The 27106-nt window shown below is 37.9% G+C and overlaps 1 protein-coding gene across 1 annotated transcript in view; it reads left to right on the forward strand.

Annotated features, from left to right (window-relative positions):
- cacng2a (calcium channel, voltage-dependent, gamma subunit 2a) overlaps positions 1-27106 on the forward strand; it is an 81333-nt gene that overhangs the window by 35240 nt on the left and 18987 nt on the right. The window contains exon 2 of the mRNA XM_065278585.2: positions 15911-15994. Within this exon, the coding sequence (XP_065134657.1) occupies positions 15911-15994 (84 nt within the window). The remainder of the gene's footprint in view (positions 1-15910; positions 15995-27106) is intronic.

Consider the following 27106-nt stretch of genomic DNA (forward strand, 5'->3'; position numbering starts at 1 on the left):
TTAATTGAGTCTTAAATACATAATTTAGACAGAGGATATAGACTAATGTTGGCATTAATGGAGAGAAGTGCCGAAGCAAATCCCGCAGAGCCTTTATCTTAATTTCATTATTGCCAAATACCCATCTTAATTCAGAATGTATTATCTTTATTTAATTCGTTAAGAAATAATTATTTTTATTGGCATGTTGGCCTGTTTATAGTGTATTGCACAGGCCTATTTAGAGTGAGATGTTACAGATGACTTCTTTTATTTCTTTGTTTTAACTTCCAAGTGACGTTTAGCCTAGTTGGTCATAAATAAATAATGTTAAAACCTGTGTAAATTACTCATTCTTGACGAAAGCTGTGTACGTGCACACATTTAAATAAAGTCGGGCTGTAAACGGGTTCAGGCTTTACAAAAGCTGTCAATCAAAATGTACTTTCGGGTTCGGGCCGAATTCTGTCGGGCTTCGGTCATTTCGGGCCTAACTTTTAAGGCCCGATTACAGCTCTAGTGTGTATGCATTTTCCCTGTGACCGGATATGAGTCACATCTGTATGACGGAAAGCTGATGTTATATGCACTGTTAAATGCAGATTCAGAATAGATAGTGTCCATAATGAAATCTGCTATATAATGTTTTTCATGATCCTAGAAAGTTTTTGTTGGGGATGGTATAACATTTGTATTAAAATAAGTTTTTATAATAAATTACTTTTTAGTGCAACATTTTAGTGTTGGAATGGCAAAATTTCATACTGTACCATGCCTACCTTCAATACTGTTTAAAAAGCAGGTCAGGGTGACGTCTTAAGCAGCTGGATGTTAAAATGTCAAGTGTACATACGTATATGCAACGACTTACAATAAAGGTCCAGAAATATAACATTGTTTTGATATACTTTGGATTTTTTTAGTTATAACCATAATAATCATAATTACATTTATGTTATTCCATAGTTTGGATGACTTTGCTATTTTTTTAAAAGCGGATAAAGAATATTGCTAAAGAATAAGTATGTGACCCTTAACAGTTGACTGGTAGTGAATATAAGTGGAGAGCATGGTTTTACATGTATACATGAACATTGTATGTATTTTATAAATCTGATTTCTGTAAGTGTGTGTACTGAAATAATTTATTATTGATTTTTGATTAGATATTTTGATCTGAATCTGTTAAATAAAAAAATGCCTTATGTGCTAAAGTTAGAGGGACTGTCAGCTGGACACATCACTCTTAACACATTCAATATGTAGATATGGATAAATTAAGATTCATGTAGTTTATGTGAGATTATAAGAAACAAATAGGATCAATTCTAAATTCTCATTGGGTGAGCTGGATTTAGTGTTAATATAGCTAAACGTCAAAAATAAGATAATAATATTAACCGATTCTCTCAGCACGTATCATACATTTATCAAATACTTTTACTTAATCCTGGACTCAGGTCATTCCGAAAGATAGCTTTGTTGGCACAATCCAGTAAACTCACAACCCATTCCTCACCAAAAGGACTTCTCTTGAAGTGCACAGAAAAAAATTGGATGAACGACGGCATGCATGTCAAGGTGCAAATGTCTTTCATTCAAAAAAACCGTAAGGAGTGACTGGAGACATTTTTAGAAGTGGAGATTTTTGCATCTACTTGCAACCTACTAGGATTTTGAAACGAAAGACAGTCCACTTTGTTAAATACCAATGAAATGAAGTGACATTTGTGAAAAGAAGGCATTTCAATTATTGGCTAATAACATATTTATATTGCCATTTAAAGTAAAAGTACTGAACCTAAAAATAAGAAAAAAAATGCTTATTTACAAGAAAACAAGTTTTTTTTAGGGTTTTGCATTAGTGATGCATGGGTCAGGGTTTTTGCCAACCCACGGTCTTGGTTTTATGAAATTGTTTGGCCTGCACCACATCAATGTATCTATTTTTACACCCCACCCAGCATCCGCGACCATTAAATAGACATATGCATTGTAATGTAAATGAAAACAGGCTTTATTTTAGCTAAAAGTGCTTGAAAACACCCACTAAATAGTTTTGCCCTGTAAACTGGCAACAACTGCTATGAACCATAAAAACCAGCATGGTCATATTAATAACAAGATAGGATAATGATACACATTTTCTACAATTACAAAGCTGCGTATCTTTCATCTTTATTTTTATTTCTCTGTTTGTTTTGTTGTTATGGCTGGCAATGCAAGCTGCTTGGCACTTTTGTGACGTGAGGCCAACGGTTTGGGGACATTGCGTAATTTTTGTATTACAGAAAATTTCTGTAATTTATTGTGACCGTTAATTTATGGTATTTTTCCAGCACCCCAGCTGCCAGAATTGTAAAGCTTTTACGAATTTTTACAGAAAAATAATTTATTGTATCACAGAAAATTTCTGTAATTTATTGTGACCGTTAATTTATGGTATTTTTCCAGCACCCCAGCTGCCAGAATTGTAAAGCTTTTACGAATTTTTACAGAAAAATTATTTATTGTATCACAGAGAATTTCTGTAATTTATTGTGACTGTTATTTAACTGTATTTTTCCGGCACCCCAGCTGCCGGAAAATAGCTGTTTTTTATGGAATTTTTTTTACACTGTACATATGCCTACGTATTTTAACCTTATCAAAGAACATAATAAAAATATATTCCCGAATATTTTATGTAGGTTATAGGGAATTGCACGCAACACACGTTTTTTATTTTGTTTTTAATGACCTGCCCCGACCTAGTCTGGCTCCGCCCTCCTACGTGCTTCCGCTTATTTTTCATTTCGCTTCAGCAGTACGTCTGGGATTTCTCTATAGAGTTTCGTTTTCTCCTGCAAAAATCTGCAGGACCAATCAGCGAACAGATGGGGGTGGCTAAGAACAATGACGTTGAGGTCGTGCGTCAGTTTGAGTTGTAGTTCAGTAATGGCAGCGGAGAAAGACGTGAGAAAAGCTATTCGGTCCGTTGTTGCAAAACTGCCGAATATACACAAGTTAAAGCCGGAGCAAGAACCAGGTTTGCTAACTTTTGTTTGTTTGATTATTCTGACTTGTTGTTTCCAGACGGTTTCGGTGCATGATATACGTCACGACCACATGTTAGCGATTGGCTTTGGCAGATCCTGAGTGACTCTGGGCATATCCAATAGTTTTAAACTTCAACAATGGACCCTCCTTAACGGAAGTAATGCTTTGCTATGGAGCGTGGCCAGACTCTCTGTACAAATGAAATGAATGTACGAGAGTCTGGTTATACCAGGCTAGCCCCGACCTGCCAAGAAAGTAACAATTTCTTTACCCGACCCAATTTGACTCGTGGGTTATGAGACGACCCGCGCATCGCTTTTTTGCATCTGAACTGTTCATTCACATTTGTGACCACACATTCTAATCATTCACCATGTACAGTAGTTATGTTGTATGCATTACAGTGATTTTACTACAGTTATTATAAAATCAAAATCATACTAAGCCAGTGTGTTACAAGAATTTTATCACAGGTAAGGTGTGGTTAAAAGAACACATCTAACTTAATAAAATCACTGTAACACACTGCTTTGTGGCTTATTGCTTTCCTAAACAGCTTTCTGGCAACTTGAATGCAGAGTTCAGCAGCCTGATATAGATACAGAGAGGAAAAAGGGCAAAAAAGGAACAGAACATGCAGATCTTTGACCAGCTGTTTTTAGATCGCCCTCCAGTCCTCATAGGCTGTACAACCCATTCCTCCCCATTCTGCTCTCCTCATGTCCTCATTCATTCTTTGTAGGTAAGTTGTAGCCTCATCACTCCTCAGACAGTAAAGGAGTTATATAAATTCTCTTATCCTTCATACACTTTTTCTCTCCAAACATTTGCACATATTGACTTTACATTCAGTCTCACACATCTGGGTCTGCGATCGTCTTATGTTTCATGAATCTGTCTGTATCATTCATTCTGGGCTCTGTTCTGTTCTTTGCTCTTTGCTTGAAGGTGAAAAATAAATTGAGGATGACCCAAAAAAAGTTTGCCTGGAAACTAGGATAGGACAACTGTTGTCCTACTAGCGGCACCATCAGCGCTAAATAGACAGGGTGACATCTTCTGAAGTGTGAGATTTTCACCATTCCTGTTTATTTCGATTCTTAAATATTTGTATTATTAAAGCTATACATACTTTTAAAAATGTAAAGATTGAAATCTAAATTAGATTTTTGTGGCTTATAGTCTATGGATAAAAGTCATCTACATGCTAGTAGTGTACTAAAAGTAACTTTTACATTTCAAAACTAATCTCCTCTTTTTAAAAAAACAGACCAAAAATATTCTCATTCTGCACCACAAAAGCTTTTGTCCATTAAAAAATGCCTTCTGGAATGTCCTGTACGTAACTAGAAACAAGGATCGTGTTTCTCAGCTGTAAACACAAAATTTGAGTCATCATTATCCATCTAAGTATGGATGTGCAAAGATTAAAATGCACAGATCTGCTAAAGGTTTGTCAAATTTAGTACACTATCATAAAGATGATGGCCTTAATGATAATAAATATGGAATTAAAGCCACTAAATGTGCCGATCTTTTGCTCGTTCACCTCCTACTGGTGTCTCCCTTTCTTTAGTATTTCAACTTTTCTGACTTTATCTGCTCTGTGGTATCCAGTTTAACATACAGTATTTATCTCCTAAGCATCGTTTCCATCTCCATTGCTTTCTCTCTTTCCCTCCACTAACATGTCAGTTCCGATGACCTGATTCTTGGTAACTGGTCTGGAATCTCAGATTAGGAAAACAATGTTGGATCATCTCTTTGGCTTTGATGTGAATGTCAGCTGGGTCGGATACACTTGAGTCCAGCCCCAGTGTGTAACACCTACCAAACACACAATTTTTTATAAGCTTGGTTGAAACAGCATTAGCGATTCACACACTTAACATGCTGTCACTTGACATGATGGGCAGGTGATAACGCGAGGGAAGAGCGGGTTAGATATGCACGGTAGAGAGAGAATGCTGATTCAAGTGACAGAACTACATGCGAAGGGAATACTACAGTAAAGAAGAAACAGAACAGATGAGAAAGAAAGGAAAATGGCTTAAGATCAGGTTGGAAGAAACGTCTGCCTGAAAGAGGAGATTTGGTTGACATATAGAGAGAAGTGATGTGTGTGTGTAAGAAATAGAGAGAACCACAGGGATAGAAAAATGACGGTGGGGTGCAGGGCCTTTTTAGCTGAGCATCAAAGCTAATGCCCAGGGATCTCTGATCTTTAAAAAGTCAACGAAAGTACTGACAAGATTGTGTGTGTTTGTAGTAGGTTTGTATGTGTATGTTTGCACTGCAAACCTTCTAAAACCTTTTCATGCCCCATATCAAAACCTAACTAAATAGAATTGCTAACAAGTTCAGAAGAAGTCTGTAAACTGATTCTTCTAGCATGCCATGATCTCAAAAAAAGTATTTTATGACGTGGTAAATTTGCATAAATGTGTGTAATGCGAATCAGAAAAAACTGTACAAAAGCATTGAAATATTGTGATAAACAATAATGAATGGCTCCGCCCCAAAATGTCCTTGGGGCCAGAGATGAGGACTCGAGTTTGAGACTCGGACTCGAGTGCAACTTAAGTTGCACACACAGTGACTTCAGACTCGACTTGAGACTCGTCCTCAAAGACTTCAGACTCGACTCGGACTCAAGCCGCAGGACTCATGAACAATGTTTATTTTTAGGAAACGTCTGATGAGCTCAGAGACTTGTGTGAGCATCTCTGACTGTGGCAAAAGCAGATCATACTAAAACATACGAATGAGATTGAGATAGCAAAAAATTGTGGTGCCCCTATGCAAGTACTTCCTGTCACTGTTTAAGTTCAGGGATAAGAAGAATGTTATAGTCCCTTACAAAATTAACCATGGTTTTATTGTGGTAATAGTGTATTAACCATGCACTCTAAAAACAAACGGTGCTATATAGCACCAAAAGTGGTTCTTTGCTCGTAATCATAGAAGAACCGTTTTTAGTGCCATATAGCACCGGTGAAGCACCTGTGTAGAACCATATAGTGCTATGTAGAACCAAATGTGGTGCTATATGGCCCCTATATGGTTCTACACAGGTGCTTCACCGGTTCTTCACCGGTGCTATATGGCACTAAACACGGTTCTTCTATGGTTACGATTCAAATCAACAGTTTTGGTGCTATATAGCACCGTTTGTTTTTTTAGAGTGTGTTTTTTTGGTGTATTGATTACTATCAGCAAAACCATGGTTTAACTATGGTTATAACTATGGTTATTTTGTGGTTACCATGGTTTTGCTGCAGTATGTTTTTTGGGGCGGGGATGGTGAATTTTTGTAAGGGAGTGGTCGGGATGTAAACTCCAAGCAAAACAACTGTCATGAATCTTGTATGATTTTTATAAAAAAAAATCTATATTGCCTTTTTTTGAGAATCAATATAGTATTGCCAAACAAAAAATATTCACAATACTTGCATGGTATATTCTTAAATCCCTACCATAGATATTCCTTATGTTCATGAAACTACATTTTCCCTTGAAGTCTGTGTAATGTTAAGTTATTAACCCCCCCAGACAAATTTGAATGATTGAAAAAAAGGGCAAGAAATAAAATACGTTTTCAAAATCTTGGAAAAATAAGCAGGATTCTCTGCTCTCAAACGCTGGGGGCGTGTCCACTGTCAGTGCTCAAACCACGCCCACTCACTGGAAAAGATGCCGTCTCTCTTAACCTTCAAATGCAGGGGACGGGGTCATACTCATCTTTAAGTCACCATTTTAGACCTGCCCAAATAATCCTGAACACAGAAATGTGAAAAAAACCTGTTTAATAATCTTACTTCACAATTCACTACATAGTTCACAGTTTTTGCAGTACATTTCAAATTTCAGCAATACATTTCTAAATTTAATAATGTGTTTCGAAATAATTATCTTAAATGACTTTACCCAGACTTTAAGGCTGATAAAAATGTAACTTTTGGCTAAAATATATGAAAACACTTGATTTTGGTGACTTGCTGTTAAGTCTGATAGTCTGAAATCCAGTTAATCAATCACATAACCAAGGTTAGACCAACCATTGACGTAAAGTGACTTGTAGTTACACTCATAAATGCAGGTTGTTGCTGGATTTCCCACTAGGGAAATAGCTAAGTATCCCATTTTGGAGCTGTTACCTGGTACTGTCCAAAACACACACCACCCGAACACCATCGCAGCCTCATTGTTTATGCCATAACTCATACACACATACAAACACACACAAGAGCACCTGCTGGGTAGGGTGTGAGCAGAACGATGTGCTCCAGTACACAACTTACCACCAGGAAAACTAAGATTAATAACTGGTGATTATTAAGATGAATACAGCGATTATGGCTGTTGTTTAAGTGTGCTGTCACTGTCGTTAATTAAGGCCACATCATTAGCACACTAACGGCAGGTATTAACCCTACACCTATCCATCCCCATCACTGGGGTTAATGGTAACCAAGGAGTCCTCGCTACACTTAAGTGTGGTTTTGGAATAAAATCTGTGTTATTAAGGGCCCTATAACAATTATGAAGGGCAGTACAGTGGGTAGGACTGTTGCCTCACACCAAGAAGGTCCCTGGTTAGAGTCCCTGGGTCTGGAGGCCTTTTTTGTTTCTTCCCACAGACATGCAGGTGAAGTAAATAGTCCTTCCCCAATATGTGTAGCCTATATTCAAGACAACTTAAAACGTTTAAAGACCAGCAAACCACTGGTTTAAGCTTGGTTTATGCTGTTTGTTTTCAGTATGGTTTTATCACTTGGCTCATTCTGGACTGAGATATCTGCTTGATATAGCCATCCAATTGGTCTAAACTGTAACCATGGAAACTCGAAGGCTAATAATGCATGGCTCATGAGGCTGCTGCTAAACTTTTTGAAACTGCTACACCCACCTGCAACAGGCCAGAGATAAAAGACGAAATGGGGCGGAGCCTGATGGAAGAGCCATGCGTTCCATCTCTTCAAAAAAAATATGGCCTCCACCTCCGCCAAACTGAACCAAGCTGATCGACACCCCCTACACACACACACACACACACACACACACACACACACACAAAATACATCAAATACACACACAAACCCTCTTTAGCTCTGTCTTTAACTGTGTGGGCAACAGCATTGATTTTCTCTTGATCTGAAGGGATGACATCATTGTTAGATGGAAACAGCATGTGGGCGGCCTCTTCTGCACGCCAGTCATCAGTAGTGTGCTCTGTGATAGGACACTGGCTTGCACAGGATTACATGATGTCCTTCTTGACATCCGCAGAGGCAAGAAGAGAGAAAGAGAGGGAAGGTTTTTTTTATTATTTAACCATTAACATGTACCATGAGTGAGATGGACTGCATAGTGTCTTAACAAGCACACTGACTTCAGATATCTAATGAGCCAAATGAAGGGTGGAGATGAAGAGAGACGAAGTATAGAGAAAAAAGCTTGCAATTATCTTTAATAATCCGTCTGTAATCTTTCACACTGAATGGAAATTGTGCGGAAGGAGAAGCATGAGAAGATAAAGATTACAATTAAAATAAAAGTCACAATTTTTCGTGTAGTAATCTGCAATTGTTGGGCAATGAGCTTTATGAGTTTTCTGAGGCTATTCATCACCAAGACGCCAAAAGGAATTAAGTGGAAAATGAAACAATGAGGAGGACAAAGGAAGAAAGCTAGATATTGTTAATAGTAATAAGCAGGCCAGTAGATTTTTAAATTGACACTGTATGAACAGGCAAAGCAAAACCCTAGCAGATACTTGCACATAACTACTTGAGTAAGACCTATTGTACTTGAGTGGGAAAAGATTACAAAACAAAAGTAAGGCCATGTCAAAAATTTTAATTGAGCTTAAGAAAAGGTCACATGATTTTTGATAAGGGAACACAGGGGGCATCGATACTCCCTGGTTTTTGCGTGGCATTATGGGAATTTTAGGTAACAAATGAAGAGTTTGGTTTCAAAACGCAATAAATCCATTTTGACTAATTTGGGTAAAAAAATTTTTCTATACCAAGAAAGTGACAAGATGAAAACCACTACTTTCTGTATAAACTTTCACAAAGAATCTTTAGGTTATAATAACATTAAAAATGTAATCCATAATTTGATTTTCAAAGATTTGTTATAAAAACACTATGAATCTATTGAATCAATATATAAATGTGCATTCATCTTTGCCATGTTATATTCATTTAGTTGACTAGTGGTAATAGCATTAATCAAAACCTTTACTTTGTTATATTAAGAACACTGTCATTGCTGCTGTCATCCTTGGTTGTCGTTGGTGAATCGATCAGCTGTAAAATGTTTTGGTCCTGTTCGATTTTCATTGACTTCGAGTAAAATAATGGAAAGTTTTCATAAGATCCCCTGGGGTCAATGTGTTAGCATGACAGAAACTTGATGCTGTCATTTGAGAACAAGCAACAGCCGGCCTGAGTGTCTCTCACGTAAATTATTTGATTTTGATGGCTTACGTTTCTTCCCCGTCACAGAAAACCACCATTATTTTGGTATTATTTATGGTATTATTTTGTTTTGTTTGTTGATCATGAAGTACAAAGTAGATGATGAAAACTAGTATTCTGTGTGTATTCCGCATGGCCATTGTGGCTTACAATGTGTTGATTGGTGCGCTGCATTCTGCAGAGAAGAAAGACTGGCGTTTATCGCGTTTGGGAATAAATGGAAAAAAGATGACCGAGTAACACGGCGGAAATTGGATTGGGCGTAAAATTAAGATTTTACTTTTTAATACTGACCAGATACAATATAGATTTTGGCGGTAACTTTTTTTATGGCATTTATCGCGTCTTGGAACCAAACTCTTTAAATGTTCCAGTGCACTAAATCCAGATTACATGTCATCAGTTACTACCCAGCTCTGGATATACTTGTATCAGGGCTCGCAAAATCGCTAGCCCGACGTCCCGGGGCTATTGTGAATTCCTGTCGGGCTACCAAAATGTATCTCCGCCCTGCCCGTCGGGCTATCTTGGGGAGGAAATAATATTTTAATGTTTTTGCTTTGTCTCAGATTTAGTTAGGTCATTATATTGTATGTATTTCAGCGTCCTCTTGTCAGTCATTATCCTCACGTAACAAGTGAAACTGTCAGGAAATGAAGTGAAAGCATAAATAACTCCCATCCTTTAATGTGCGCGTCTGAAATGCGCACGACCCTCTGCATGCACTTCTCCCGGCTTCGCTCTTCACGAGCACCTGCTTGCTCTGCGCGAACTCAAGTCATTTAAAAAAATAACGTTTCATTTTTACCTCATAGACTAACATTGTTTTAGCGTTTCTTTTTTCTTTCTTCAGTTAGTAACTTAAATATGTGAGAAGGAAAATATATTTGAGGGATTTCTGATCGATTTGACACGTCTAGCCTATTGAGAGAATATGATGTTAGAAGCTTTTGATAGGTGACTTAACAGCAGTGGTAAGACATGTTTACCAAAAGCGGATAGAATGTTTATTTGTCATTTCGTTTTACCTCGGAGTCTAATATTATTCTAGCGAAAATAAACAGCTATGGTAAGATCTGTAAACCTAAAGTGAATTAAATGTTTATTTCTTTTTAATAAATATCTGTTTTAAATCTTCTATAATGTGTTAAAGTCACTGGTTGTTTATATATTTGATAAAATACTATGTTATCTAAATACAATGTGTGATGTGTTGAGGTATTTCATTATATTAAATTATATTAAAAATAACCTGTGTTATAATACATTCATATAATATTTCAGTAATATAACAATTCAATTATTCTAACGTTAGGGGGACGTTGAAATAACCTAAAAACAACATTAGGGGAATGTTTATTTTTTTTAAGAAAACATTCCTTGCTATTAACCAAAAACCTTGGAAAATAACATTCTAGAAACCAAAAACTAATGTTAGTGGTACGTTTTGGGAACCAAATTGTTAGCTGGGGATGGGCAGGAATAGTTGGCTTACATGGAAATCCAGTATTTATCAATATTCTACATTAAACAGTTTATTTTTATTCGGGCTACTTGTATTCATTTCGGGCTACCAAAAATGAAAGAGTGCCTGCCCGAAGGGCTACCAGGGATTTCAAAATTTTGCGAGCCCTGTGTATAAGACATATCTAGAAAAACATCCATTAAGCTCAACCTAAAAGTGAATTAATCACAGCAGTTTCTTCGAATTAATAGATCAAAATATTGAGAAGAGAACAGGAGAGATGATTAATAATAAACGGATGAACAGTGAGTTTCAGCAGAAAGATTATGCCACCGTAAGTAGCAGTGAATCCCATTCAACGCACCACAAGATCCAACACATACACAAGAAGACAGATGACAGAAGCAGGAGGGAGACAGCAAAATATGTGTAAATGCTCGAGTGTGTTTTTCTGTCTTCAACACAGAAATGTGCGAGAAGGGTGAATTAGCTAACTTTACATTTTAGCTAGTATAAATCAGTAGTATGAAGATCAAAAGTACAGGACAGCTTATGACAACAATGTTTTTTTTAAATAAGATTTGTCCACTATTCAGGTCACAACCATGAGTAAGCAGACAGTAGCATACTGTATGAACATACACTTAGTTATTAAAATGGTTATTTCTCTTTAACCAGAACCCAAACTCAGATCTTATAAGCAGTGAGATCTTATGCAGAATAGTTACAATTGACTAAACAGTCACAGAGCAAAAAAATATCACAATAATATCTTATCATGACCCAAATCTCGATATACGGATCAGTCCCTGGCTATTTCTGGCAATGCTATCTTTTTTAGCCTTTTTAAACTGAAAATTTGATCCATTTCTGTCTGTCTACATTTGTGTAATTAACTCTGCCCTCAGTCAGTGCGTCTATGTAAACTGAATATTCATTGTTGTGTAGGTAGAGAAAAGGATATGAAAGAGAGTACATAAGAGATGCAGGTTCATCGACTGATGGTGCCTGGGAAGGCCTTGTGCGTGGGCCGACCGGGGGTTTCTGCTGCACAAGCACTCATAAATTTGCTGTCCTCCTTCTCCACCTCCTTCCACCAATCGCTCTCTCTCTCTCTCTCTCTCTCTCTCTCTCTCTCTCTCTCTCTCTCTCTCTCTCTCTCTCTCTCTCTCTCTCTCTCTCTCTCTCTCTCTCTCTCTTATTCTACTCCTGGCCCCCCTCATGATAATGATAATTGCATGCTTTATGAGAAACTGAAGCAGGATGTGAGTGCATAGCTCATCTCCACGTCACTAAGATGGAATGGGTACGGTGACCCTTCTCACCCATTACGGTGATTAAATAAGACCGACTCTGTCCTTGTGTCAGTGATGCAGAACATAGGTTTCTTCATCCCTGGATGGACATGGGTCACTTGACTTGACTTTGGTATTGATAGATGTTTCATACCTGGCTAAGCAGATGCCTGTTAGAACTGCTCTTATGAAGTCGTTGATGGGGCTGATTTGACAATATGATCAAGAGAGGTAAGGTTCCGTTATATTACGTGGCGGTAAACCAGAGCTATAGAATCCATGCAAGCAGAACAGACGTTTTCATATTACCAAAAGTGAAATATCTACCCGTTACAAACTGTAAATGACCATATCTGACAATATAGATGTCACTGGGACGGTACCCTTTCAAAAAGGACACGTTTGTATTTAAAGAGTTCATATCTGTATACATGATATATACCAATAAACTCTCTCTTTCTCTCCCTCTCTCTCTCTCTCTCTCTCTCTCTCTCTCTCTCTCTCTCTCTCTCTCTCTCTCTCTCTCTCTCTCTCTCTCCCACTCTCTCTCTCTTTCTTTCATCTATCTTGCCCCTGCTCCAGCTAATTGCCGCAGAGCTCATTGATAGAAATCAATGTGCAATGTTTGATTGTGAGCCAAAGAACAGGAAGGTGAAGCATCAAACACACACAAATACACAAACATACACTCTCAGCACTTTTAGATTTGATTCACTGATGATTAAGGGATGCCTTGCACAACCCTGTATGTGTGTGCCTTCCTAGGGTTCCCACAGATATATGGCCTCCCTCCCAAATATCTGACCTTAATGCTATTACCAGTTCTTGACAAACATAACCAAATTAAAGATGGTACTGATATTTTATGTAATGCATACTAATAAATATGTTATGTTGATCTAGAGATTAAACTATAAGAAAATATTACATCACAGTTATAGTGACCAAAATCACCACGGTTATCAATATCATAATGGTTTGCAGTTTAAAGAAGTAAACTTTTGTTGGCATAAAACTTCAAATAAATAACATTCATATTGATCATGGCACATTTAAGGGCGTGAGATAAATGTAGTAATCTAGTTCAAATATACAAGTAAGTAAATCAGATTTTATTTAAACACAGGACAAATCAGCAAGTCATCTGTCTGTCTTTGTGAGAAATCGGGTGTACTTTATTAACCAGGAATAAGCTGCACGAAGTGCATCACCTGCGCTCACAGCAATTACGAAAGAAACAAACAGAGTAAAAAGGAGCTTTAAACTCATTCAAACACATCATTTAATGAAAATTAATAGAAAAGATGGATCTGTCTTAAGAAATATTAAGTTAACTTGCATCAGTATAACTATATTTCCTAAATGTTCGAATTTTTTGTATTTAAATTCAGTGAAGCACCGTCATCAAAAACACATGGGAGCAGACGTAAATGAATGTGTTTGTCTAAAGTTATTGCTTAAATTGGTTGATGCTTAATATTTTTGGCACGGTTAAACGGAAAATAAAAAAATAATGCAATAATACTAACAGTTGGACATTTTTATCACAGTTAACCATTAAACCGGCATTCGCGTTAAAGATCAATAACTATCAATAAAGTGAAGTGTGAACTTACAACCTGCTTTGTTTCTCATACAAATCTAGCTGCTTAAAATTTTTTACTTTATGGATCTTAACAAATAGTAGAATTTTCAACTGGAACTGAATGCAGACTTGGTGCCAGACACAAATTCATGGACGGGCATTTCATTTTTCAGAGGGGCACAAATGAGATCAAACTGCAATGCATAATATCATTAATTATTAATTAAATGGAAAAAAAATGAGGAAGAACTGACGTACCTCTCCATTGACGCAATACAACGGATGAGTCGTAAAGATTGGACCTAGCCTACTGAAGCAGTCTAAACACACATCGCAGGGCTCGACATCAACGCTTGACATAAACACTTGTCCGCTTATCAGAACAAGTGGATTTTTTTAAATGAAAGAGAATTTTACTTCCCTGACCGGACAAGTAGCCTAGCCTGATTAAAACACCAATGTATATCCAAAGCACTGCCACACGAGATCGCTTTTTTATTACAACTAACGTTAAGCAGTGGCGCATCAAAAATTTCCGTGCTCACTATCAACAAACCAATAAAATACGTTTAATATATATATTTTTAAATCAGACCAAACACACTTTTATATAGGAGTTATATATAGATATATATACAAAACAATAACGTTTGATAACAGTAGCCTATTGATAAAAAAATATGCAAACAGCAAGGACTGTTGATTTGTGGGAAAGCTGGTATACATGTGAAAGGAGACCGCAGGCCCGCCCATGTCGCCGAGACTGATTGAATGGAAAATAGCTGTGTGAAAATTCTAATGAAATATTTTGTATTATATTACGTTTTTTTAAAGGTACAGTATGAGTTTTCTCTATTGGTGAGATTGCAACCAACCTTAATTTTAAAGCTACGGTGCAAACATGAGACAGCATAGGGACAAAACGTGGTCTGTAGAACAGTTAGTTTAGCTGTCAAAACATGAGGGCAACTTCCATGTACATGTAAGGAGACCGGCAGTGTATGTAGATAAAACCGGCTCATTTTAAGGTAATAAAAACAATACAGTTCATTATGTAAAGTCTTATACACCACTTATTATATAGTTATGTTTATTATATTACGTTTCTGTCAAGAGATCCTTCTAAACGTTACACATTGCACCTTTAACGTGTTTTTTTTACATTAAATGCTGTCCAAAATGAAAACCAATAATAAAAGCCAAAATAATACAGTGTCTTTGTCTCAGAAGCAGAAGGTAGTGCTTGTCTTTCTTCTTGCCCTCTAAATCTAGTGGAACAGACTGTATAGACTAGAGAGAATCGTGTAAATCTGTCTCCTACATGAAGGCGTCTTTGATAGGCCTCTGCTCTCATCTCCACAAGCATGCCGCTAATGTTCTGCCTCCCAGCCAAAATATCCCCAGCAACACCTGGCACCACGAAGAAGAAAAAACTGATTAAATCATTAGAGAAACACATGGGAGATAGAGAAAGAGAGAGGGAGAGGAAGGAGGTAGAGTAGTGTGGTAATGGGGTAGGGATGAACGACTTCATAAGCTTGGCACCAGGGTCCTGGTGCAGTGCCCGTTGTTTATGTTCACACACATCAAAGGTAACAGTAATTGCTGCTGTTTGCAGGCCCACGTCTCTGTTCACCTTGACTGACCTGTTATACACTATGGGCCAGCGCAGTGGTTTAGCGGTTCAGGTTTCTTTCTGAGTAGACCAGGAAACGTCTGAACCTGGACATGAAACCTAATGAACGAACATCAGGAGATCAACTTCCCATCGCATGGCTGAATTGTAAATTCAAGTTGATTAAACTTTAAAATTTAAGTGCAACAAGGATTTCTTACAGTGCATACCCTTAAGAAAGAAAGATATAGAAGTTGTCACTGGGGGAGTCCATCTGTATAAAAGACCTTTATAAAGGATATCATCCCAGTGACAGCTTTTGTACCATTTTTCATTTAAGTGTAAAGTCAAAAAGGAAGAGCTTGAATGGAAATTGTGGATATATACTGTAGTGCTTAAATGTACAAACCTAACAGCAACTGTTTTTCTCTTTCTCTGTTACAGGAAACTTCAAAGGACTGTGTAAACAGATAGATCACTTTCCAGAAGACACAGATTATGAAGCAGATGCCTCTGAGTACTTCTTGCGTGAGTGACTCTTTAATTTCTGGGAAAAGTATTCACATTCTCAACAGTATCTTCTGCCTCATTCAGTTTTATATTTGAGGTATTTAAAGCAGTATCTTTTTCACTATTTTGACCTACATGTGCATTCTTGGAAATCCAAAATGTTTTGGGATGCTGATTTCAACCTGGTTGATGCTGAGAAAGAAACATGGTCTGGAAATGGATGTTGTAGAGCTTTATTTCAAGCTGTGGCTTAGCAAAATCACCTTCATTACCTGTTACCTTTCCAAAAGAAAGTTTTTTTAAAAAAGTGTTGTGCACTGTCAAAAAAAAAAGATTTTAAACTATACCTTTTCTGTCGCTGGGTTGGTACCGTAAGGGGTTGTGCACACCAAAACTTTTAAACGCGACTGAAAACGCCTGGACAACGCCGAGTGCCAGCTTTCTTCAGCTAAGCACATTAATAGCTCTGATACGTCCGCTGTGAGACGGTTTGTTGCTGTGATACTTGTCCCGCCCCTCCTGCACTGTGATTGGACGGCCGCGTGAGAATTGACATTGACGAGCGTAGCTTTTCATCCAAAGTTTAACATTTTTCAACTCTCGGCACTGAGCGAGGAAAAAACGGATGAAAACCGCTAACTTATGGCTTATTTGAAATCTCAGAGCTTCCATTGGAAACAATTGAAAACATGCGCCGGCCGCGGGCGTAAAAGTTTTGGTGTGCACGCCCCCTAACCCTTCAGTCACATTAGCTACAAAAGTGAGCTACACCGAGCGACACGCACTCGCTTGATGGGCGTTCCTTGGCTAGTATCTAAAAGCGGTATCAAAAGTCACTTCAGAGGTATTGTTTAGTTACAAGAACAATGTTTTGGAATTTAAAAGTATTTATTTCTCGATAAAGGTAACAAAATATATGAGATAAAATGCCAAACTTACAGAAATACGCATTTTCCGCCATCTTTAATTATTTTCTTCGACTCGGCCACAGACCTACGTAACGCTGCCCCTTCACTCCGATTGGCAGTGGTTTTGTCGCATCACTCAGCATTGCATAAAATAGCCTTCTTGTCTATTTTGTTGCCCCACCTTGCTCGCAAAGCGACGAGCTCGTCGATAAATGAGTAAGCACACAGTTGAGAGTACCCATTAAATTCCATCATATTTGTTTTTCCTACTATGGAAGTCAATGGTTACACTCAGCTGTGTGCTTTCCATCATTTATCAAAATCTCTTCTTTTTTTTTGTTCATCGGAAAAACTTTTATTCATACAGGTTTAGAACAACACGAGGAAGAGAAAGTGATGACAGAATTTTTATTTTCGGGTGAACTGTCCCTTTAAGGTACACAAAAGGTCCTTAGGGTATAATATTGTACCCCAAAAGGTACAACATTTCAATGTGTTGTATGCCGACAAAGGTACAAAAATGAACCTTTGAGGGTACCACCCCTGCAACAGAAAAGGTACAGTTTTGTTCCTTTTTTCTGACAGTGTGGGTTCCTCCTGGCCCAGTAGGCCCCTAGAATCAATATAACCTTTAACCTCAGCAGCTATGGCCCTAATCGCTTTCAGAAAGTAAGCTTTCTGTTTTTCTTTCTGTTTAGCCATGATGCTTTGTTTTCTAGGTGTGATAATTAGTGTTGGGTGATATGCCCCACTTTGAGATCGTCCTATCGTCAGCCTGTGAGATTGCCGATACACGATAGTATCAGGGGGCGGGCAGTAGTTTACTCATTTCTTTATTTGTTCCTTTTTTTAATCATTTATGACAAATCACTTGATTGATAGACAAAAAGCAAGCAAGGGCAACACTGTCATGACCGCAACCTTCTTAAAACTGATAGCATTAAAAGCCCAGGCGCTCTTAATTTCCTGCGTGCCAGGTAGCGGGAACAAAACACTAGCTGGTTTTAACCCTCTTCGCACTTAATACAAGGAAATGTCAGAGGCATATTACAAGCTCAAGTGCTAGGAAGAGTCAGAATCATGCTTATTACAGAAGTAGTACATGCAGAGCGCATTCAGGTCCGTGCATCCGGGACGCGTGCATTAAGTCCAGGTGCATGCCAGAAGGAATCTGCGCATAGTGAAACCCACACACCCTCTCATGCGAGGAAATACATGCAATATGAATATGTGAAACTATGATGATAATAATAATAACCATCGCCAACTATCGTCATGAAAGCTATTGGCGATATGTCTGACGATCGTCGATACACGATACTATCATCTATCGGCACAACCATAGTGATAATGTAAATTTCGCTCGTTCTGCTTAGACTTTTAACCAACGCAGCTTCTCGCTCATACAGTACATTTAAACCGGGCCCTATTACGGTACACTGGCTCCATCGTAAACACAGGGCATTGATTTCCACTCTTTTTTCGTCTGCGCAAGCAGACCCAGGAAGTGTGTGTCAAACAAGCAACACGCATCAATCCTAAACTCACAAGCAGGTCTATCAGTTACTGTCATCAAAACAAGGGCCTGAATTGACCGGAAACAACATGGTAACAACCCAAACTAATTAAAGATTCTGTAACTAGAAAGCACAAAGGTGGACTGTTGGACAGCGATGAAAAATGTATCTAATTTACCCTTATCTGCATATAGGAGCTCAAAAATCTCAACAAAATGTTATTCTGTGCAGCTCAGATCAAAGATCCACCTACACCAGCTAGAACTGGCAAGACAGATTTGAGATATTAAATGATCTATAACCAAGAGCCACAGGAACCAGATCTAACCTTATCTGTCAGATGTACTCAGAACCATTTATAAGAACACGGTTAGATGATAACATTTGATAAAAAAACATACAGTTATCCCAGTATAGGACCCACTTTAGCTTCATGCATCACCTGTAACAGGTAGCCGACCTGCTGTAATTGACTCTTGACTGGATCTATGATTATAGGTTAAGCAGTTATAAGGTATAGGTTACACAGTTATGTAATTGACACTGTCATAATGATCCACTATATATGTGAAGTCTTTGACTGAATATCATATCCATTCGAGCAGTATGTGATGCCGGATGGGTGCCGAGCTCTGAACGCATTTGAGTGGGGCACATTGCGTGCTAACTCTACAGATAACGCTTTGCCCATAAGTGTCTACTACCATAAAAAGCCATGTATTGGTGGATATTGTATAAAGGCTATAGCTGCATTCAAGGGGCCTAAAATTACTAGCAGCACCATAGATCCACCACAGACCTCACAACCTTCATGTGCATGTGTATAGGAACTCGTGTTTGTCCTTTTCTTTTGCTGCAATTGGACGAATAGGCCGCAATGCTCCCAGTGGCTTGTGAATTAGGACACTCACTTCCATAAATATTTCAGCCTCTTTCTTATATAGGTCAGTTTCTGTCTCTCTCTCTCTTCTCCTGCCTACTTTTCATCTTCCTGCCGCTCTGTCGTATCGTCTCAGACATCTGCTCTGTAGTACCTTTGGACACCGACTGTGTCCTGGGTTGAAGTAGTGATAGATGATTTGAGGTATAAACAGACTGAAATCCTTTCTCAATTAGGGATGGGCACGAGTACTCGATTGCTCGAGTACTCGAACGTGGCATCGATGATCGATCACGAAAACGATGATCATGTGGGTTTATTTATTTATTTATTGTGGATATGGCGGCATTTGGATGTCTGGTTAGCATTACAAGCGCATGTGGTAGTAAAGACTGGGTCTGGAGATGCGTGTTTGACGTCGTGTCAAGCTACGCAGACCGACGTATGACATCAGTAACATTACCATGCGTGATTCAAAAACAAACAGATAATTCCGCGCGACCGCGCATCAGCAACCCGCCGGTCCACGTAATGCGCGGCAGCCCGCGAGCCCACGAAGCTGGTCACACCTCACATCACTGAGGCACTATGGTTTAAAAGGATGTCGTGATTTTCGGAAATACAGTCAGTCAGGTGCAAAATGTACAGCGCCGTCAAAAGTTCAATGGATTATCATCTCATATTTAAACATCAAATGTCAAGAGATACCAGAGAGCCAAACGAGCATTACCATTACATCTTGACTGAGGTAAGAGGACGACACGACACAGCTAAACGCGCATGATAGCAAAACACTTAAAGCTGCTTAATGTTATGAAGCTTGAACTTTGACTGGAGTGCGCTGTTTTTGATGCACATCCACAAAGGGAGTTAAACTTTCTTTTTTTTTAGATAACTTAGTTGAAGTCTTGCATTTTATGCAGATAGATGCACGTTGTATATTTATGTTGTATAAAGGCTTAATATTATGCAGAGTGCGTCAAATAGAAAGGGCTTCGGTTTGTGTTTATTAACCCTTTAGTTTCACTTCATCACGCAGCTTTTCCTGTTAGAGGTTTCTGTTAAAAACGTTTAATTCATTAAAAATCTAGTATGTGTTCATTGTTCTGTCGTAGTTTCTTCAAAATTACGTTTTATTTGAGTTTTTTAATCAAAATATTTTCATTTTCACCATGACGTGTACGCCCCGCCCCTTTGATTGCCCCGCCCCCAGTTAATCGAGTACTCGTTCTTCAGACCTATGGATTAATCGAAATGAAAAAAAGACATAAATGCACATCCCTATTCTCAATCTGATGACTCACACAGCAATTTTTTATTTGAATTTATAAACCTCTGTAGAAGTTTAGGCTGAAATGGTCTAGTTCAGCATTCCCATCATGGAAATGTAAAGCAGTGGTTCTCAAACTGGGGTCCGGGGCCCCCAGGGGGGCCGTGAGATGGTGCCAGGGGGGCTCCAGTTTTATAAAATTTTATAAAATACATTAATTTATCATGAATTCTGTGAAATTAAACCTAAAAAAATAAGGCAGCACTACATTGTATAATGTAATGTTTTGTTTAATTAATTTGTGAAGTTTTAGAACTGTTTTTTGTCATAAATTTTCTTTGGGGGGGCTACAAAGGAATGCACCGTACACAAAGGGGGCTGCATGCTGAAAGAGTTTGAGAACCACTGATGTAAAGAAGGACCATAGATAGTTCGATTTGGAGTTATTTTGTAATATGCTAAATTAGCCAGGGCTTGAACAGAAAAGTGCAGCTGATAAATGTAATATGTGGAGCTAAAAAGCCCTTGTTGTGAATTCCTTTTTGAATTTTGAATAAGCTACATTTTCTGATGAATTTTATTAAATACTATTCTAGGCCTGTCAGGTGTAGTATGGGTTTGTGCTTCCAAAGATAAAATTCAAAGATAATTCCAAAGTAGTGATCTGTAGCTGCCAGATATGGGTTTTATTTGAATGTGTAACTATTAAATGCTTTTTCATAAAGAAAAATTGACTTTGAAGTACTGAAACAATTCCAATCACCAAAATTTGAAACAATGATTTCTTAAACTGCCCATCTTATGACTGCTTTTCCACAAGTTAAATAGGTGTACGAGTTCCACAAAACAATACACTCATTTTCCCTGGACAATGCTAACATATTCCCATTATAAAACATTTTCAAGTGCATTATTTTCGCAAATTACAGAAATTAAGACCCGCCGGGGGATGTATACTGCTTGTGGACAGCATGCTAATTGCTAGAAGCTAGCTGGAGGTCCGGACCGTATCTTGAGAAAGTGATAAGAGACTTGGGGGTACGTTAGCTTCGTCGGAAAAGCCGGGTCAGTAAGGCCCGGTCTTGGTTAGTTTGGCAAAACACTATTATTTAGAAAGTTCATGTAGAATTGTAAAACAAAGCAGTTAAATATTTATTTCTTTTCACTTTCGAAAAGTACGGTAGCTGGTCACTGGCTTTGCAGGAGAAACCACGCTGCAAAATAACTAGCATACCGGTTAGCCACCTCATCGTTCTCAATGGCAAAGGACTGCTAAAACACACACACAAGTTCACCCACTCGACGTGCACCAATTCGTGGGCGGGATGACTTCAGGTTTTTACGCTGCTAACAATATCTATATGGCCTACTGTCTACAAACATTAATAATATTAAAATTTACTATACATTGTTTAAAAGGTCTATGGGTTTAGCATCAGTGTATGGTCTCTGTTTTGAGATACAGATGCTCTAGCATCATAAATGTAGTATTTTGTGACAGAAGTCCAGATGACAACATGCAAAATATAAACGTAACTTCTTACCTTTATGTTGATATAACGATCGCAAATCGAATCCAGTTGGTTTCAGATGTATGAATAATCCATAAAAGTCCAACAAAAAAATATCCAATGACCATTTTTGTCCACAAATGCATATAATCCGTAAAATATAGATATATATAGTCTGTTGTTTACATCAGATTTCGCATGAACGTCTTGTAATAGTATAATATCTCCTACAATCTGAGGACTATTTGCGTTTGTAACACACTGTATATGAGATTACACTTTAGGTTCCTGTAAACACATAAACACGCGTTAAAACTTTGTTTTTAAAAGTAGGCGGGAGTATAATCCATAATACCCAAATAGCGCTGTTATTTCCGTGAGACATAATAACAGTATAGAGGATATCAGCGAAGTGACTGCTCTGTACTCTCAGAGGACATTCAGAAACCTGTATCTCACTCAAAACAGCATGGATGGATTTTTTTCCAAGTTTGTATGCGTGTGGAAGCACCAGAGACACAAAATAACACCACGAAACCCAGAAAAAGTGAGTTTTTCATAATATGGGCACTTTAAAAATCAGCTACAACATTCTCAGACAAAAGGTACACAAAGGTAAAAGTTGTCACTGGGGTGGTACCTTCTTATAAAGTACACTTTTGTGCCTAATAGGTGCATATTGGTACCTCAAAGGTACACATTGGTACCTTAGAGGTATATACTGGTTCCTCAAAGGTATCTCTACCAAAATGGTATTGGGACCTTTTTAAAAGTTACAATCCTAGTGACAACTTTTGTACCTTTTATTTCTGAGAATGAGACCGCTGAGTGTGTGCCAAAGTCAGAAATTAGCTTGAATACTTGCCCCAGGATTTTTTGAGGGGCATTATTTTATTTTGCCCCGTAATAAAAAAGCTAATTTCTGACTTTGGCACAGACTATGGTTTAACAGCATATAAAGCTGTTATGTAGAAATCTGCAGAGCCACATTAGTGAAGTAATGTCTTAGGTGACATCATACAAAGAACTGAACATGTATTAAACAAATACTGTGATAATGTACAAGCTATGAGAAACAGGTCAGCGTGCACATCTGAACACACGCTGCGTGTGCATGTATATTCATGCCTGTATTTTTAGACCCCAGCATTTGCATATTTATAAAATTACTGTATGGATTCATGCAAATGTGTTAATGGGGGGCTGATTCTCAAGTACCCATAGGCATTGGCTTGTTGACGGTTATCATGAAAGAAATATCTCAAACGTAGCGACAGAATCATCTGCATATTTACAGCATACACAATGGAAATACACACACGTGCACAAATACCCAGGAGCGCACACGCATTAACACAGGCCCTATCCGTGGCAGGCTTCTCTTTGCTGGAGTGATCACGAGAATGCAGCCCAGGCAGCAAAACCGGGCAGTTCACACATCCACACACAGTTATATAAGAGTGCTGAAGCATTTTGAAGCGCCAGTGGGTTTTTAGATCATGCCGTGTCAGAGCTGCAATCTTCCACAGCGCTACCGTACAGAGGACCAAACAGCACTGGGGGAAGGGGGGATGCTGATGAGAGAGGGAAAGAGAGAGGCGCCAGCTGGTTTAAGGGACAGAGGCTATTAGACAGTGGAGATCTAGGTGTTCCTGTAGCTCAACTGGTAAATCATGGTCCAATGCTGAGGTCGTGGGTTCAATTCCCAGTAGGCACTGATAATGAATGTACTTTTTGATGCTTTGGAAAATGCTTGAATGTGTATAATGATAAACACTGAAATAAATAAAGGCTACTGCTTCGTTCCTTCTTTATTACTACGGTTTTGTTTCATCTCCAGACAGCTAATGAGATCCGCAGCATTACCTTAAGTCTGATCTGTTTAAAACAAGTTTTGTTTGTTGCATGTAAAAAATTGTGGGAGTTTTAAATCATTTGGGTAAACTATTCCTTTAACAAAATAAACTGTAGAAGGTATGACTCAATTAGATTGATAGACATGTTAAAAATGTTAGCTTTTTAGACAAACCTAAAATGCTTGTTCAACAATTACTAAGCTTATTTACTTTTTGGAAAAATTCGATTAAAATCCACTTGGTTCAGTTTTTGTGATTTCAAGATAGGGAATTACACTCCTGAAATGTAATTCAATAAAGACACTTTTATAACCTTCCTGTTGCACAAATGTGACCCTGGACCACAAAATGTTTGGGACATTGAGATGAATGAATAACATGATGTATGGTTTGTTAGGATAGGAAAATGCCAAAATACAACTATTTGAGCATCTGCAATCTGAGGGAATTTATATTTATGGTAGGAAATTTACAAAGTATTTTCATGAAACATAATCTTTACTTAATATTCTTATGATTTTGGGTATTAAAAAGGTATAATTTTGACCCATACAATGTATTGTTGCCTATTGCTAAATGAAGAGTTTGGATCCAAAATGCAATAAATCCATTTTGACTAATTTAGGTGAAATGGTGTTATCTATACCAAGAAAGTGACAAGATGAAAACCACTATTTGCTGTTACAAACTTTCACATAGCATCTTTAGGTTATAAAAAACATAAAAAATTCAAATCCATAATTTGATTTCAAAGATTTCTTATAAAAACTGATAATTTTTTCCGCAAAATGCAATGAATTCAGTTTCTTTTTAAATGCTATAAATCTATTGAATCAATATATAAATGTGCATTCATCTTAGCCATGTTATATTCATTTAGTTGACTAGTGGTATACACTGATTAAAAAAAAAAAAACATTAAATGCATTAATCAGAACACTTACTGTATTTTGTCATGTTAATGCTGCTGTTATCCTTGGGACGTCGTCGCTAAACTTTTTTGACAGCGATGAGCTGTAAAATGTTTCGGTCCTGCACGAGTTTTGTTGACTTTGAGTATATAATGGAACGTTTTTCATGAGATCCCCAATGTGTTAGCATGACAGAAGCTTGATACTGTTCAAATAATCAAAGTATTATTTTGTTTTTGTTTGTTTGTTGATCACGAAGTACAAAGTAGATGAGGAAAACTGTGTTTGTGTGTGTATTCAACGCGCTGCCATTGTTGTTTACAATTGTGGAATGGTGCGCTGTGATTTGTTGAGCGGATTTATTGCATTCTGCAGACAAAGAGGACTGGCGTTTATCACTTTTTGAGAGAAAGGAAGAAAAGATGACAGATTAACATGGTGGATATCGGATTTTGCGTAAAATTAAGAATTTACTCTTTAATACTGACCTGATACAATACAGATTTTGTTGGTAACTCTTTTTTTATCGCTTTTTTAACCAATTTCTTCAAATATTTTTTGGTTTTGTGGTCAAGGGCTACAAATGGTTCTCCGTAATGGATAAGTGATTCTACAGACTATAACAAAATAAAAATAAATAGTTATTTAAAAACATTTTAAAATATCTTTGAAGCACCAAAAATGGTACTTCTATGACATCGCTGAATCTTTTTCAATAGTGCATAGAAGTTTCCTAAAGAGCAAGCATTTTTGTACATTGGTCTGTGAAAACTATACGAGGCCCATCAGCAGGCACTCAGGAGTATCAGTGACTGTATGGCTGTCACCCTCACGGGTACACGGTGTTGATCTGACTCTGGCCAAAACTGGCTGTGACTGGATGACCCAGACACACAAACAGACGCACACATACCCAATGAAATCAATGAGGCTGGGGCAGACCGAACAGTGGGTTTGCATGTGCGGAGGTTGCAGTGGGTTAGCTGATGGACTGGTCCTAAAGCAGATGGGGTTAAAAAGGAAAACACTGGCCAGTGAATGCCCTGATCGCTGTGGCAAATAGGAATTTAATGAATCTTTAGCTCTCTTTCTGTGTCTTCCATCTTGCTTGAATTTTCTTACTTTATACACGACAATCCATCAAGCCTGGCGAGGGGGATGGGGCACATGCCACTTAAGCTTGGGGCATTGGATGTGAAGCGTACTCACATGCATGATCACACATGCATGCTCACACACATGGGAGTTCAGGCTGCTGACTGTGTTACCTGATATGACATTGCTTAGCCTATAGAGAATGCATACAGGCCACACGCCCAGATCATGTGATTGTAATAGCAAAGGTCTGCTTTATTAGTACATTTTGACCACGGTAGTCTTGTACTTTTTAAGTCATGTGAATTGCATCACTGTATTTTGTACTGGGTTCAGTCATGTTTCAGTGCATCTTACCCTAAGCACTTTTTGTTTAGTCAGACATACGCAAAGTATGCGTGTGATCTTTTCTGTATAGTCAAATGTATCAAGTAATGGGATAAAAAGATGAAGCAAGTCAAATAATGTATTTATAAGATAAAGCATTCCTAGGCATGAATGTCAATAACACTTGATGTTTGGGGAAATATTGGCACAAAGCAGTAGATTGTAGACATAGAGCATGTGATAGAGTTGGGAACAAAAATGATGTCATGAACGCCAGATGCGCATCAGTCTCTAGAGCTTTTTCCTTTATGAGCTGTCTTGCAGGCTCATAGCTGAAGTACTTTTTACTTTCGACGTGTTCATAATATGTCTTAAAGCATAACCTACTACTTGTTTATAATGAACTAAAGCCTTCACCAATCAAACTTTCACTTTAATGCAGAAGTGCTTTAACTGTGTTCGTGGCCTTTCACACTTACACAAATAGTCATAACAAGACAAATCTTTTAGAGTCTCAAGTGACTCCTTTGATTGGTTTGAATAAAATTTTGCTCTATAACTTCTAAATGTGATTCATCTACACTCTCAAAAAAATTGTATAAAAGATATCGCTGGGATGGTACCCTTTAAAAAGCTCCCAATATGTATCATTTAGAATGTTGGGTTATTTTCAACCCAGCGTTTGGTCAAAAAAGGACAAACCCAGCCTTTTGGGTTTAATTTAACCTATGCTGGGTTGTTTCAAACGAAAATTTGGTACCAATATGTACCTGTGATGTACTAATACTACAGACTGTAAAAAGATGGACGTAGGTTTGTGAAAAGCTTTTTTGAAAGTAGGTAAAATGACAAAAT

Source organism: Paramisgurnus dabryanus, chromosome 3 (assembly GCF_030506205.2).
Source record: "Paramisgurnus dabryanus chromosome 3, PD_genome_1.1, whole genome shotgun sequence".
Classification (NCBI taxonomy): Eukaryota; Metazoa; Chordata; class Actinopteri; order Cypriniformes; family Cobitidae; genus Paramisgurnus; species Paramisgurnus dabryanus.